At 17.4% G+C, this 15,396-nt stretch overlaps 4 protein-coding genes across 4 annotated transcripts; 2 read left to right on the forward strand and 2 right to left on the reverse strand.

Annotated features, from left to right (window-relative positions):
• Positions 1–15: 15 nt before the first annotated feature.
• PF3D7_1347900 (conserved Plasmodium protein, unknown function) lies at positions 16–5,972 on the reverse strand (the record flags this gene model as incomplete). The annotated part of the gene is made up of 3 exons (XM_001350156.1): positions 16–87; positions 242–341; positions 601–5,972. The coding sequence occupies 3 exons, from the start codon at positions 5,970–5,972 to the stop codon at positions 16–18; spliced, it is 5,544 nt and encodes a 1,847-aa protein (XP_001350192.1).
• A 929-nt stretch (positions 5,973–6,901) lies between these two features.
• Positions 6,902–11,067, reverse strand: PF3D7_1348000 (conserved Plasmodium protein, unknown function; the record flags this gene model as incomplete). Its single annotated transcript, XM_001350157.1, has 4 exons — positions 6,902–10,432; positions 10,638–10,799; positions 10,911–10,943; positions 11,056–11,067. 4 exons carry the CDS (start codon positions 11,065–11,067, stop codon positions 6,902–6,904), a joined length of 3,738 nt encoding a protein of 1,245 aa, XP_001350193.1.
• A 1,049-nt stretch (positions 11,068–12,116) lies between these two features.
• On the forward strand, positions 12,117–13,848 carry PF3D7_1348100 (GTPase, putative; the record flags this gene model as incomplete). The annotated part of the gene is made up of 9 exons (XM_001350158.1): positions 12,117–12,232; positions 12,380–12,489; positions 12,649–12,750; positions 12,880–12,983; positions 13,083–13,122; positions 13,317–13,365; positions 13,497–13,557; positions 13,656–13,721; positions 13,822–13,848. The coding sequence occupies 9 exons, from the start codon at positions 12,117–12,119 to the stop codon at positions 13,846–13,848; spliced, it is 675 nt and encodes a 224-aa protein (XP_001350194.1).
• Positions 13,849–14,516: 668 nt separating this feature from the next.
• On the forward strand, positions 14,517–15,328 carry PF3D7_1348200 (step II splicing factor, putative; the record flags this gene model as incomplete). The annotated part of the gene is made up of 2 exons (XM_001350159.1): positions 14,517–14,580; positions 14,778–15,328. 2 exons carry the CDS (start codon positions 14,517–14,519, stop codon positions 15,326–15,328), a joined length of 615 nt encoding a protein of 204 aa, XP_001350195.1.
• Between the last annotated feature and the right edge of the window lie 68 nt (positions 15,329–15,396).

A 15,396-nucleotide genomic window follows, 5' to 3' on the forward strand; every position in this document is an offset into this window, starting at 1 on the left:
AAATAAATGTTCTGCTTAATTATTTACTGCTGAATGAATAACTTTTAAAATGTAATCACATTTTCCTTCTGTACTTAAGCCTTTCCACTGAAAAAAAAGAAAAATAATAAATATTATAAAAAGAATGAAAAATATTGTGAAAACAAAACATATATATATTTTTATTAAATATAATAGAGATATTTATATATTCACACATTTTTATTTATTTCATATTCTTATTCTATTTTTTATAAATTACTTCACTTAGAAATAACAATGAAGTTGCATAGGTCTTTTTAATATTCTCATAAATATAATAACTCTCATTCATTAATATCCTTTTACTGTTATTTCCATCCCTAAAAAGAAAGAAGAAAATGATAAAAATGAAATAAATTATATATTATATAATTTTCATGAACAACTAGCTAATATAAAAAAAAAAAAAAAAAAAAAGATAGATATTATATAATTTTTATGAACAACTAGCTAATATAAAAAATAAAAAGATATATATTATATAATTTTTATGAACATCTAGCTAAAGTAGAAAACAATATATATATATATATATATATATATATATATATATCCATATACACATTATAATTAAATTACCGTAATTCGTTTTCCTCTGGAACACATAATATTGCAATATTCTTATTTTTGATATCATCAATGAGCAAGTTATATTTTTGATAATAATGCAAACAATTATTTGGTATATGATTATTGTAATTATCTTTTTTTGAATCATTAAAAAAATGAATAAAGTAAATTTCGGTCAATGTAGGTACGAGAAAAGGTAAATTTACCAATTTGAGTATATGATATATATTATTATATTCTTTTGATGATATAAAAAAATTTAATTTATCTTCTTCCCTTTTGTACCAATAATAACAAGGTAAATTACTTAAGATATAATTAATATATTTATTATTTTTATTGAATGAAAGAAAATAAAAATTGAGTATAACTTGTACATAAATTTCATATAATTTACAATAATCATCATCATTGATGTTAGAATTTTTATTATTTATACATTCGTTAATTACTTGCAAATAAAACTTTTTTATTGTTTCATTATAAAAATGAAATTTGCAAAGAAAATATATAATATTTAATTTCTGGTTTAATGATAATTCGAATTTAGATGTAACAATATTTTTCTGAACATTATTATTTGCATTATTGATTTTATTAATTTTATTGGAATTATAATTAATATCACTTGTACTATAAGGAGAATTATCTATTTCTTCGTAAGTAGTAGATTCGTTTTGATTTACTTCCAAGTTTTTATAATGCATTGTGTAGGAATTATAGTTTATTGTATTTTCATTATTTTGTTCCATATAATGAGAATTTTCATTATTATTATTATTATTATTATTATTTGTATTGTTTTCTAAATGGTTCTTATTTATATTTTGTTCTTTCTGTTCCTTAGACTGAAAAGATGATGGTGTATCATTTGTACTTAAACTATTATCATTTATTTTAATTGCCGATGTAATATGTTCATTTATATGGTCCATATTATTTTGTTCAAGTACTGCATTATTCTTTTGGTCCATTTCTACATTCTCCTCTAATTCTAAATTATCCTTAAAATTACCATATTTTTGTAAAATCATATAATTAAAATAAAGTACATCCTTGTTTTTTACACACAAATTAATTAAGACATCATTAGTTTTTATTAGATTACGTATAATGGATGAATCCATATAATGTTGTTGTTGATTTAATGAAGAGATATAATGATTTAATAATTTAAATACAAAAGTTTCATTTATATAATTTAATTTGAAATAGAAATATAAGATGATATGAACAAAAGGATAATTAATATTTTTTATATTCATTTTATTTAATTCATTATTTAAAATATATAAATGTTTCATATAAATTTTAGATAAATTATATTTTATATATATTTGTAATATTTGTAAATAATCTTGCAAGTTAAAAAAGGGTAAAAACGTTTCCATACGTTTAATATAATACATTATAAGTATATTTAAATATGAATATTTTGATGATATATATATTTTTTGATAAATATTATTTATATTTAATAACACATTAGATATCATTCTATAGCTCTTAATATCTACAATATCATTTTTACAAAAAATGAGATTTTTTAATGCTAAATTTAAAAGATCCATATGCATAGAAGAATAATTATTGTTATCATTATTATTAACACAATTTGTATTATTAAAATTGTTTGTATTGTTTCTAATATTATGGTTAATATCATAATTGGGATCATTTTCTTTTATATTATTTATATAATTTATCAAACTTGTAATATTTTGTAATGATAACATTTCTTGCTTCATGAATTGTTTTATTTCTTCATTTGAAGTGTCCTTTTCATTATTTTCTAAATAATTTTTCAAATTGATATTATACTTTAGTCTACTTTGTACAATATTATATATGACAGGATGATTAAGTGTATATTCTTCATAATTATTATTAATATTTTGGTTATGTTCATTTTTGTTTATATTAAAAGAATCACCAAATAACCCATTCAATATATTAGTATAATTTCCACAACTACTATTGTAATAATTATTATTATTGCATATGGTATCATTATTATTATCTAATGAGAAGGTGTTCAAATTATTAATTTTCTTTAATTTGTCCTTATATCTTTCATTTAAGCCTTCAACCTTTATAATATTTTCCTTTTCCTTATTTGCTTCATTATTTATAAAAGATGAAGAAAAAAATTTATTTAAATTAATTTTAAAAATATTAATTTTTTTATAATCTATGTAAGGTAAAAATGTTGCAAGCATATTTCTTGTTTGGCTTTTTTCATTTAATAATATGAACAAGTTAATAATACTTGTGTTCATGTCATAATCATAATAATATTTTTCAAAGTTGGACGTGTACATAAAATGTGTATTTAAATTAATTTGCTCAAAATGGGAGGATAAAACAGGTCCATTCTCACTCACACTATTTGTTTTGTTTACATTGTTTGTTTTGTCTACATTGTTTGTTTTGTTTACATTGTTTGTTTTGTCTATATTATTTGTTTTGTCTACATTGTTTGTTTTGTCTACATTGTTTGTATTTTCCACACTGTTTATATTTTCCAGTTTATTTATACTTTTCTCAATATTCACTCTACTTATATATTCGTCCAAATAATTTTCATCAAATTCATAATTAACCAACTCTTTTTTCTTCCCACTTCTTTTGGTATATATTATATGTTCCCATTTTTCATTGAGAATTTTTTGTACATGTTTAGATATGTAAAAGTCTATGAAAGATTGGAATTTATTTATTTTATGCATTACATTTACTAGTGAATATATTTCTGATATCTCCAATTGGTTAATATATGTAAAAATGATAAAATAGTTCATAATTTGCTCTCTTGTATTTTCATCATATTTTTGATTTAATAAATGAAGATAATTTGAAGTATTATTAACAAAGGGAATAAAATGATTCTCAATTATATATTCATATATTTGATATTGATGTTGTATATTGTTATTTTTAAGTATATCTTTTTCTTTTTCTTTAATTTTGAATATAAATTCCTCATTAATTTCGTTAAAAATTGATAGTGATATTAGTATAATAAAATCATCTTTATTAATAATAGAGTGTGTATTTTTTTTTTTTGTTTTAAAGTTATTTTTGTTTAAAATTGAAGAGTATAAAACATTATTTTGTTTATCACTAATCTTAGAATTAATTATATTTTTATTATCATATATATCTGATTCTATGTTTAGATTTTTATCTATTATATTACTACCCATTTTAATATTATTATTATTATTATTATCAATTTTGTTACTTATATATTCGTTATTAAAATGTAAAATATTTGTTATATCCATTATATTATTATTATTATTATTACATTTATTTATATTTTCCATTTTATTCCCATTTTGAAGATATATATTATTTTTAATTTCGAATGTAAAGTTTGAAGGGAATTTATTCAACAAATTAACGAATTGTATAAATTCTTTTAATGTATATAGATTTATAGAATAATATATTTCATTTATAAAATAATTAATAATTTTTTTACAATCATTTAATAAGTTCATATTTTTTTTATTTATATCTGTAAAATGATCGCACTTCTTAATCATTTGAACTGTATTACAAAAAACATTAAGTATATATAAATATAAATTATTTGAAAATATATGTTTATATTTTAACACATATTTTATTAGAAATATGTTATTCATAAATATAAAGTTATTCATATAATCTACATTTTCTTTAATCTTTAAAATATATGGAATTAGATGATAATGATTATGTTTTTGGTTATGTAATAAAAATAATTTCATTTTATTTAACAAAATTACATCAAACGATTTTTTCTGTGATTCATTTAATTGTATAATAGAAGTGAGTAAATTATAAAAAACGTAGTTATGTATATTTGTATTATTTACATTATGAGAATAATAATTTAATATATTTGATGAATGTGTCATGTCTTCATTTTTAAGAGAGGCAAAAAAATTATTTCTCAACAAAGAGTTCGCAAAGAAATTACGAATTCCACTATTTAACATATTATTATTATTATTATGATTATTATCATCATCGTTTAATTTATAATTTTCCATTTTCGATATATTATTTTCATTTATATTTATGCTATTATTCTGTTCATTGAATAAGACATGACTCTTGATTTTTTTATTATTTAAAAAATCCTCTTTAGAGGAATAAAGAAAAAATTCTGAATTACTTATTTTTGAGTACACTAAATTCATCAAAACATATTTAATTTCATAATTATTTAAAAAGGACAAATCACGATATATTAAACTTAATAAACATATATTAATATTTTCATTTTTTAAAAAGTTATAAAATGATAATTCTTGAGAAAGAAAATTTTTTATTTCCATTTTACCATATTTTTCATTCTTTGATGAAAGATATTCTTTATATAATAAGAACATCATATATTGATCTTCTACAGTTTTTTTATTTTTCTTGTTTAATTCTTCATAAATTTGTTCTATTTTTTTATTAATATGTATAATATATAGAGAATCATATGTTTTATCATTATCACATATATTAGAAAGATATAATAAAATTTCTATTTTTTTATTTATATCATTAATATTATCAATACATTCTAATATTTTTTCACAAAATATTTCCTTTATTTGTAATAAATCCTTTTTATTCTTATTATTAATAAAATATATATTATCTTTTAATCCTCTTAAAAATTGTGTAACATTATTTGGACAATGTAAGCTTTTTAAAATAACTTTTTGTATATTATTATTATTATTATTATTATTATCATTATTATTTACAAATAGATTATTTTTATCATTAAAATAATGAAATAAGGACAAAAACGTTTTTATATTTTCATTATTTTTATAATTACTAAAAAATGTATTTATTTTCATATTATCATTATAGTTCAATAATATTTGTTCTTTAATATAATTTACATATTTTGTTATAAAAAAAGGATAAGCATTGTAAAAATAATTATAAAACATATTTAATTCTTTAATATATATATTATAATTAATATGTTCTTTTAATATATATCTAGTTGTTCTTATTATATTTTTATTGTCATCATAATATTTTAATATGTCATATGTCTTTCTACTAACATTAGGGTCTTTTAGATTTTCATTTAATTCTTTACTCATTTTTATATAACTATCATTTTTATTTATATTTGTATTTTTCTTTTCTTCAAAATAAGGACATATTTCAGTACTCTCGTATTTATTCTTATTTTCACTACATTCTTTATTATTTATATTATACTTAGTTTCATTTTTTGAGGCGTCTTCTTTTTTTGATACTACCCTTGTACTTTCATACCTGTTCCCCAAAAATAAAAAACACGGGGGATTTTGTTTTCTTCTTTTATTTACTTTTCCATTCTTCAGAAAAACAATTAAATTTGATACTCTCATTCTTTTCAGAAGGAAAGAATTATAACATATCATAAAATGTGTTATATATATGGAACATATACAAAAAGGCTATATTATATATATATATATATATATATATATATATTATGTATATATTATATTTACTATATATATTTACTATATATATTTACTATATATATTTCTGTAAAAATTAATATGAATAAATTCATACAATGAAATGTATTACATATTATATATATATATCAAAAATTATCCCATTTTTTTGGACTCTTATATTAAGAATATACTTCTTAATTATGTATATACCTTTTATACAACTTAAGAATAATATATATAAGTTTTTTCTCAAAAAGTATAACGAGCATGATATATTATCAACGTAAATGTATATATTATATATATGTGTATATATATATATATATATATATATATATATATATATATTAATTTATTTAATGTTGATAGTCTCTTTGATTATTAAAAAAAAATTATATTATATTATATTATATTTTATTATTTTATTTTATTTTTTTTTTTTTTTTTTTTCTCTTCATTAAAATTAATACAAAATTATATAAGATATTTCGTACACATTCAAAAATTATGTTGTTATAAAAACACATTTAATTATGAATAAAAAAAAAAAAAAAAAAAAATGTATATGTTATTCTTTAATTATAAAAGGAAAATAAAATAGCATAATATAATATAAAATATAATAAGCGAATATATATCAAAACACTTAATTTCATATTTTTTTTTTTTTTTTTTATGATAAGAAAAGGATTCCAAGAATGACCATGTATATGTGTTCAATAAAAAAAAAAGAAAAAATTATATATATATATATATATATATATATATATTGAAAAAAAATAAATATTTACCATACTAATGTATACATATACATATATATATATATATATTCATATGTATATATTTCCTTTCTATATGTTAAATATATTTTGTATTAGATGTCCTAAAGAATCATCACCTAATATAATTTTATCCTCCCTTATATGCGATTTCGTCAACGATTTATTTTTATTTATTTGTAATGTTTGTTCATCATTATAGTTTTTGTCCTCACCCTTATATTTATCATAACTTTTCATTTCGTTATCATTTCCTAGTGAATTTGATACATCATCCTTTTCCTCATTTTCAACATTTTGTTCAATGGTTATGTTCATTATTTTATTTAAGGAATCATTGTTTTGATTAAATAAAGTTATATTATAATTATGATAATATTGTTTTATTATTTCTTTTAATTCTGTTATTTTATGATATAAATGAATATAATTTTTTTTTTTTTTTTTGTATAGATTACTTTGTTTGATACTCATAATTTGATCATCATTACTTGTGTTTAATATTTCTATTAAAATCTCGTTTTTTAATTTTTTGTATCTTTCGATAATATCTAGAATGTGTATATTTTTATTATTTATATCATTAAATTCATATGTATTTTTAAAAGTGTATTGAAAAATTTTGTTTTTAAAATATTCCTTCTTATTTTGGGATAGTCTATTTTTAATAACTTCACAATTATATATATCATCAAATAAAATATTATCTTCACATTGATTATAAAATTGTTGATTAATTAAATTATTTCTTATAAATCCTTCGAATGTATAATTATGAATATTGTTTATATGAAAAAAGTTGTTATTCCATGTACTACAGCCAAATGAATCAATACTCCCATTAACATCAATTCTAAAAATATCTTCCTTCCTATCGATATCTTTCTTCCTATCCATAACATCTATATCATTACTTTCTTCTTTTGAAGTGTCCTTCTTTTTTTTTTTTATCTTATTTGTTATGCCTCCTTTTATATTAGTATACTCTTTATCATAATTATGATAATAGTAATCATCCATTTGGTCATATAAATAATAATATTTGTTAATCTTATTTAAAAAGTTTTCATAATATAAATTATTTATAACCTTTTTCATATAATATATATTATCTATATTTGGATACTCGTCTATGTTTTTATTATTATTTAGATATTTTTTTTTTTTTTTTGATTCCGAATTTTTTAATAATTCAAGATATTTATTTTTGGTATCATTATATTGTTTTGTAATGTATGAAATTTCATTATTATTATTATTTTGAATTTTTCTTAAATTATTTATAATTTGAATATATTCCTCTTTTTCTTTTTTTAAAATATCCAAATCCATATTTATTTTGTTTGATTTTTCTTCCTTGATAATTAATGCATTCATCTTATTTTTTATGGATTTGATTTTATTTTGTAGAAGAACTATTTCATTTTTTAGATTCTTTATAATATCATCCTTTTGTACAATATCTGTTTTTTGTATAATATTTTTATTTTTGATAGATACTATTTTGTTATATATTTTTATATATATATCACATATTTGTAATGGATATAAATCACACTTATTTTTATCTTTATTTTGTTCATCGTGTATATTTATAGAATACATAGTACAACATTCACCTACGATTATATTTAATTCGTTTAAAATCTGTGTACTTAAATTATTAATATATTCTATAGAAATTTTTTCTCTTTTTATTATATCTTCCATAGGATTTATATTTTGTGTTACTACTTGTTGGAAATTAGTAATATGTTCTATATAATTTTTAAAAGACATTTTATATTTGTTTAGAGGAATATTACTAAGATTTGTAATTTTCTTGGGAACTTTAATTGTTTTGATCATGTCTTTACATTTTTTAACGATTTGTATTTGTAAATCTACATCGCATGCACATTCTAATATAATATCTGTATCTATAATTAAAAGGATAGACGTTGCAAGGGTAAAATTTAGAAAACAAAATAGTTCAAGAGATGTAATATTTTTATTATCTATATTGTGTATTGTGTTATTCTTAAAAGTGTCATCGTTTGTATATTTCATGTGCAATGACACATTATTATTATTTATAACTTTATCATTTGTATTATTTTTATTTTTTATAATATTTGAACAATATACAGAATTATAAAGCTCCTTTAACCTGTGACTAATCATATACAATGTAATATAATCCGTATTTGAAGAAAACAATTTCATTTTTATTTTGTCCATATATTTTTCCAATATATATTTACTAAAACAAAATAATTGTATAATTTCTTCATTCTCTATTAATTTTAAATAAGTTCCCTGACCTAAGTTTCTTATAAGCTTCATATATATAATTATACATAACAAAAAATTTGATAACGTAATAAAAAAAAAGACTCCAAATCTAATAGAACATTTTTCTTGTATAACATCAATAGACATATAATTATATATGTGTTCGATTGTTTTTTCTAAGTATGTATTATATATATATTTTAAAAGTATCTGACTAATATTGTAACAATCAATTATATCATTCATTATTTTTATATTAAAATTCAATACTTTTAATATGTAAGAAATATGAAAATTATTTTGTATTATTAATATGTCAATATTTTCTTCTACATATTTATGTTCCTCATAATACTTTTGTATGTTTTTTATTTCTTTTTTATAATCATCTAACGATAAATTGTAAAAGAATAAATTATGTATGTCTTCATTTGTTTCTTCTTTTAAAATTTTATTTTTTAATTGATCTATAAGGGCATGAAAATTGTTATTTTCGCTCCTATTATTATAATTATCATTATAAATATCATTTTTATAAATATCATTTTTATAAATATCATTTTTATAAATATCATTTTTATTATTTGGTTGCTTATTAGTAGCATCATTACTATCGACTTTACGATTTTCAATGAATATATTTATTTCATCATTTTTATCTTTTCTTCTTTCATCATATAAATGACAATATAACATATTGATTTTATTCCACAAAATTGTTTTATTAACATTATTTACTTTATTTTTGATTTCATAATATTCTAATAAAATAGTAGATCTATTAAAATCATCCATACGTATTTTACATTGATCATTATACATTTGTATATTTTTTTTTTCTTCTAATTCTTTTTTTAAATCATCATTACATTGTATTAATAACATCATTTTTTTATCATTATCTTGTTTATATTTTAAGTAATTATTTTTTAATATATTAAAAGATTGATAAAAATCTTCAATCTTCTTATTTGCCATATCCAACCTTTTTTTCGTATCATCAATTTCTACTTGTAATAATTTATTTACATTATTATTTATATTATTTAATTTTTCACTTGTCTTAATAACCTCATTTAATAAGATGTTATCCTTTTTTAAGGATATATCATAATCAACCAATGTACATATTTTCTTTTCTGTTTCTTCATTTTTCCTTTTGATTGAAATACTATAACTTTTTACTTCTTCAAATATTTTCTTATACCCATCTATTTCTCTTTTTTGTTTTTCATTAATTTCTATCAACTCTCTTTTCTTTATTTCTTCTTCTTCTTTTTCTAGTATTAAAATATTCAGTTGTGTTTTAAGAAATTCGTTTTCATTTTTCTGTATGGTAAGTAATTATATATGAAAATGTATGTGTGATAGTTAAATAAATAATATACAAATATTATCATACACATATATATATATATATATATATATATATATATATTTATTTATTTATTTATAAATAATTTTAACACATATTATGTATTACATTCAAACATGAATATTATACTTTTGGGATATATATATTACTATATTTTACCATGTATGCATAGCGAAGTATCATATCCTTTTTTATTGTTGCAAAATTTTTTATTTCTTCATTTTTATTTTTGTAGTCTATGGAAAATTCTTCAAATTTTTTTTTCAGGGCACCGTATTCTAATTCAATATTTTCATATTTTTTCATCCATTCTTCTTTTTCCTATAACAGCAAAAAAAAAAAAAAAAAAAAATTTAAATATATAAATAAATTAACATATATATATATATATATATATATATATATAAAATATAAAAGCATATGCTACATTACATTTATAAAATCTGTAGTATGTAGATCTACACCCTAAATAGGAAAAAAAAGAAATAATAAAGAGAATATTTAAACGTATATACATATATACATACATATATATATATATATATATATATATATATAACTTATTTTTTCTGTTTACATTTAAACTCATTCTTATGCCTCCAATTATTACAGTATAGTCAATATATACTTGTTCGTCCTTACTTTTATCTTTTTAGAGATGTGTTTAAAAATATATACATGTATAACGTATAATATTATATAAACAAAAATATACTATATTAATTTTTTGATTTATATAAAGAAATATATATAGAAGATCTTATTGTATAAGTATTAATACACACACAAAATAATAAAAAAAAAGAAAAGACAATTAAATTTATTTTTCACTTTTTAATAAAACCAAAATATTATACATATTACATAAACATACATACATAAATATATATATATATATATTTATTTATTTATTTATTTACTTATTTTTTATATATTTAATGTTGTATGTTTTTTATTTTATATATTATTTAAAATGAAAAAAAAAATACCTACATAAGTATTAAGTCTTATATTTTCCTATTTTATATTTTTACACCTTTATGCATATAAATATATATATATATATATATATATATACATACTAGGTTTTCTTTTTTTTTTTTTTTTTTTTTTTTTTTTTAGGTTGTTTTAAAAGAATTAGATTTATTCAAAAAAAAAAAAGAAAAAAGCAAATAATAAAAAATTCCAAATAAAATAATATGAAATAAAAAAATATAATAACGTGTAATTCAAAAAAAAAAAACAAAAATATCAAATCATATAATATAAAATGAAAACATTATAATAACGTGAATTTCAAAAAAAAAATATATATATATATAATATATATATATATATATATATTTTTTATACAATTTTGTATTTTATAAATATTTTAAAATATAAAATAAAAAATATGTGTCTTGTATATAATACAAGTTTTTATTATATGTAACATTATTTAGTATGTTACATTTCTCTTAGTATTGTTCGAAATACAATTATCCATTATAAGAAATTTTGAATTTATTTCATGAAAATAGAAATATAGCTTAGAATATATATATATATATATATATATATATATTGTATATTTTTTTTCCTTTTTTTTTTTTTTTTTTTTTTTTTGATCTCTATTTAATGATTATAAAATAAAACATGATATTATTGCAGTTGACTGTTGTAGGATATTTAAATACTGGAAAAACATCCTTAATAAATTCTATTATGAATAATGAAATATTCACAAATTATTCACATACCCCCTTACCAATGTAAATTAAATATATATATATATATATATATATGTGGATAAAATAAAAATAAAAGGCAAAAGAAATTATGAATATCAAGAATTAAAATAAAATATGTCTTAATTTGTATATATATATATATATATATATATTATATTTTTTTTAAAGGATATATTATAAAGTTCATAAGGATAAAAATAGAGCTTTCTGTGTTGAAATAGAAGATACGTCTGTTGATGTTGACATAAATAATTTTACAAATATGATGAGGAAAGAAAGTATAAACGTATTTTAAAAATATATATATATATATATATATATATATGTATATAATTACTTATAATTTAAATATATCTGTAACTCATTTTATTTAATGATCTTAATTTAACCCTTATACATGTTTAAAAATATAAATAACTATATCTGCTTTTTTATAGTTACAACAAATAGTAAGAACATGAAGAATCCTGTGTTTAGTTATTTCGAAAATCCGTGTATTCCATTCCAGGCACATGATCCTTACAATTCTATTAGTTATGGTAATAATTTATAATAATTATAAAATATATCATCCAAATAAAAAATTTATGCATATATACATACAAACATACATATATATATATAATATTATGTGTATATTTTTAATGTATCATAATTTTTTATTTTAGGAAGAATGGCATATTTTCTTGTTTTCGATTTAACTAATCCATCAACTTTTGAATATGTTAAAATGATATATTTAAATATGTCTAGTATTTATGAAAAATATTATGTAATAAAATATAAAAATAAAGAAAACAATAACAGATTAAAATTTTGATATATACAAGAATTATTCGTATTTAATTTTTTTTTTTTTTTTTTTTTATAGACGCTGAAACCATTTATATCTCTTGTGGGAAATAAATCTGGTATGAATGAAAATTAAAAAATATGAAAATGTTTAAAACATTTTTACGTAGAAATAAAATAAATAAATATATATATATATATATATATATATATATATATATATATAGACATATGTCAAACTATCTTTTCACATTATATTAATTGTTACATTTATTAACATGTTTTTTTTTTTTTTTTTTCCTTTTTTGTATAGATTTAGCAGATGAAAACTGTGCTTTAGTTCGAGAAGCAGAAAATTTTTCGTAAGTATTATGAATTATTGGAAATAAAAATAATATTCTTATGTAAATTTCATTTTATATAAATAATACATATATATATATATATATATATATATTTATGTTTTTTTTTTTTTTTCCTTTTTTTTTTTTAGTAATGAACATATGGTTCAACTTTGGCTGACTTCAGCTTATACAGGAAAAAACGTAAAGAAGGTAAAAAAACATTTATTTATTCAAAAAATAAATGAAATATTAAAGATAACTTATAATAATAATTATATCAAAAATTATTATACATATATGTTTTACAGCTATTTCTTCATACTATTAATATGGTCTACAACAATACTAATTTGTGGAAATATGACATAGAAGAGGTATTATATTAATAAAAAAGGAAATATATATATATATATGTATATATTTTTGTTATTTTATTTTCCATTATTTGATATTTATATTTATTTTTTTGTTTAGTCTGGATCTGAGTCGTCTGAAAGTTAATATTAAAACAAAAACTTTATATTTTATTTATAAAATGTAGGAAGGATTTTTCATCATTTAATATTTTTTATTTTTTAAGAAACGAATAATTTGCATTAACAAAAAAATTAATATAAATAATTTATCAATTTTTTTGTTACAAGTAAAAAATTTTCAAGATGTCCTTATTTAATAATTTCAAAAAAAAAAAAAAAAAAAATTTCATATAAATAAAATTAATACTGTTATATAACAAAGCGTATTTATTTTGTATACATTTTAAAAGGGTAATTATTAATATATAATATAATACTCTTCTCATTTTTTTATTGTTTTTTTTTTTTTTTTTTTTAATTTTAATAAATATATAATTTTAAAAATATATTCATATATATATATATATATATATATATATATGCAAAATAATTCATTTAAAAAAACTATTCATTTTTCAATTGAAATTGTAAATTCATTTTGCCAATTAAATAAAATTGAACAAAAAAAAAAAAAACAAAATTTCAAAATATGTAAAAAATATATCTATTTTTTTTTTTTTAAATCAGACTTCTGTAAAGATGAATGTTAATAAAAGAAAACAGATATAATTTATTTCATATATTTTTTTCTTTTTCTTTTGTATATATGTTTATTTTTATTTTAATTTTTTATGCTATGAAAACATCAAAATAATGTGGATAAACAAAATAGGAAATAAAAGTGCTTCATTTATTAATCATAAGCATTTTCATCCAGGTATGTAAATATATATAAATATATATAAATATATATATATATATATATATTATATTTATTTAATAAACTTATGATATTGTTATTTATATATAAGACGAATATATAAATATATGATAACCATATATGATTTACCTTTTCATTATTTCAATATATACATATATATATATATATATATATATATATATTATTTCATTTAGGTAATATAAAAAATTTGGAGAGAGTATGGCTAGCTGAGGAGAATGAAAAAAAACGAAAAGAAGAAGAAGAAAAATACTTAAAGAAAAGAGAAGAGCAATATAAATTATATGAATTAAAAAAACAATTACGAAAAAATGAAGAAGAAAATAAAAATGATGTACACAATATATTATATGATATAAATAACGAATTGAAAAAGGAGAATTCCTTTAAAAAAAAAATTTTACATAATAGTATTTCAAATGAAACTACCCCTAATGAAAATATTGTAAATAAGATACTTATAAGATCAAAATATGATGAAGACATATTTTTAAAAAATCATAGATCTATTTATGGTTCTTATTATGATAAAGAAAAAAACAAATGGGGTTTCAAGTGTTGTACAAATATAGATAAGAATTCAAAATGTACAAATAATACAAATTGTAGTTATAATTTAAATAATAATCTTATTAAAAAAGATTTAACTAAATCAAAGAACAAAAAGAAGAAAAAAAAAAAACTTATAGTTGATAATAGTATAACAGCTGTTTTGAATAAAATATGATAATCCAAAAAAATCAAATAAAATAAAATAAAATAAAATAAAATCATAAAGTACAAAAAGAAAATAAA

This window comes from Plasmodium falciparum, assembly GCF_000002765.6.
Source record: "Plasmodium falciparum 3D7 genome assembly, chromosome: 13".
NCBI classification, from domain to species: domain Eukaryota; phylum Apicomplexa; class Aconoidasida; order Haemosporida; family Plasmodiidae; genus Plasmodium; species Plasmodium falciparum.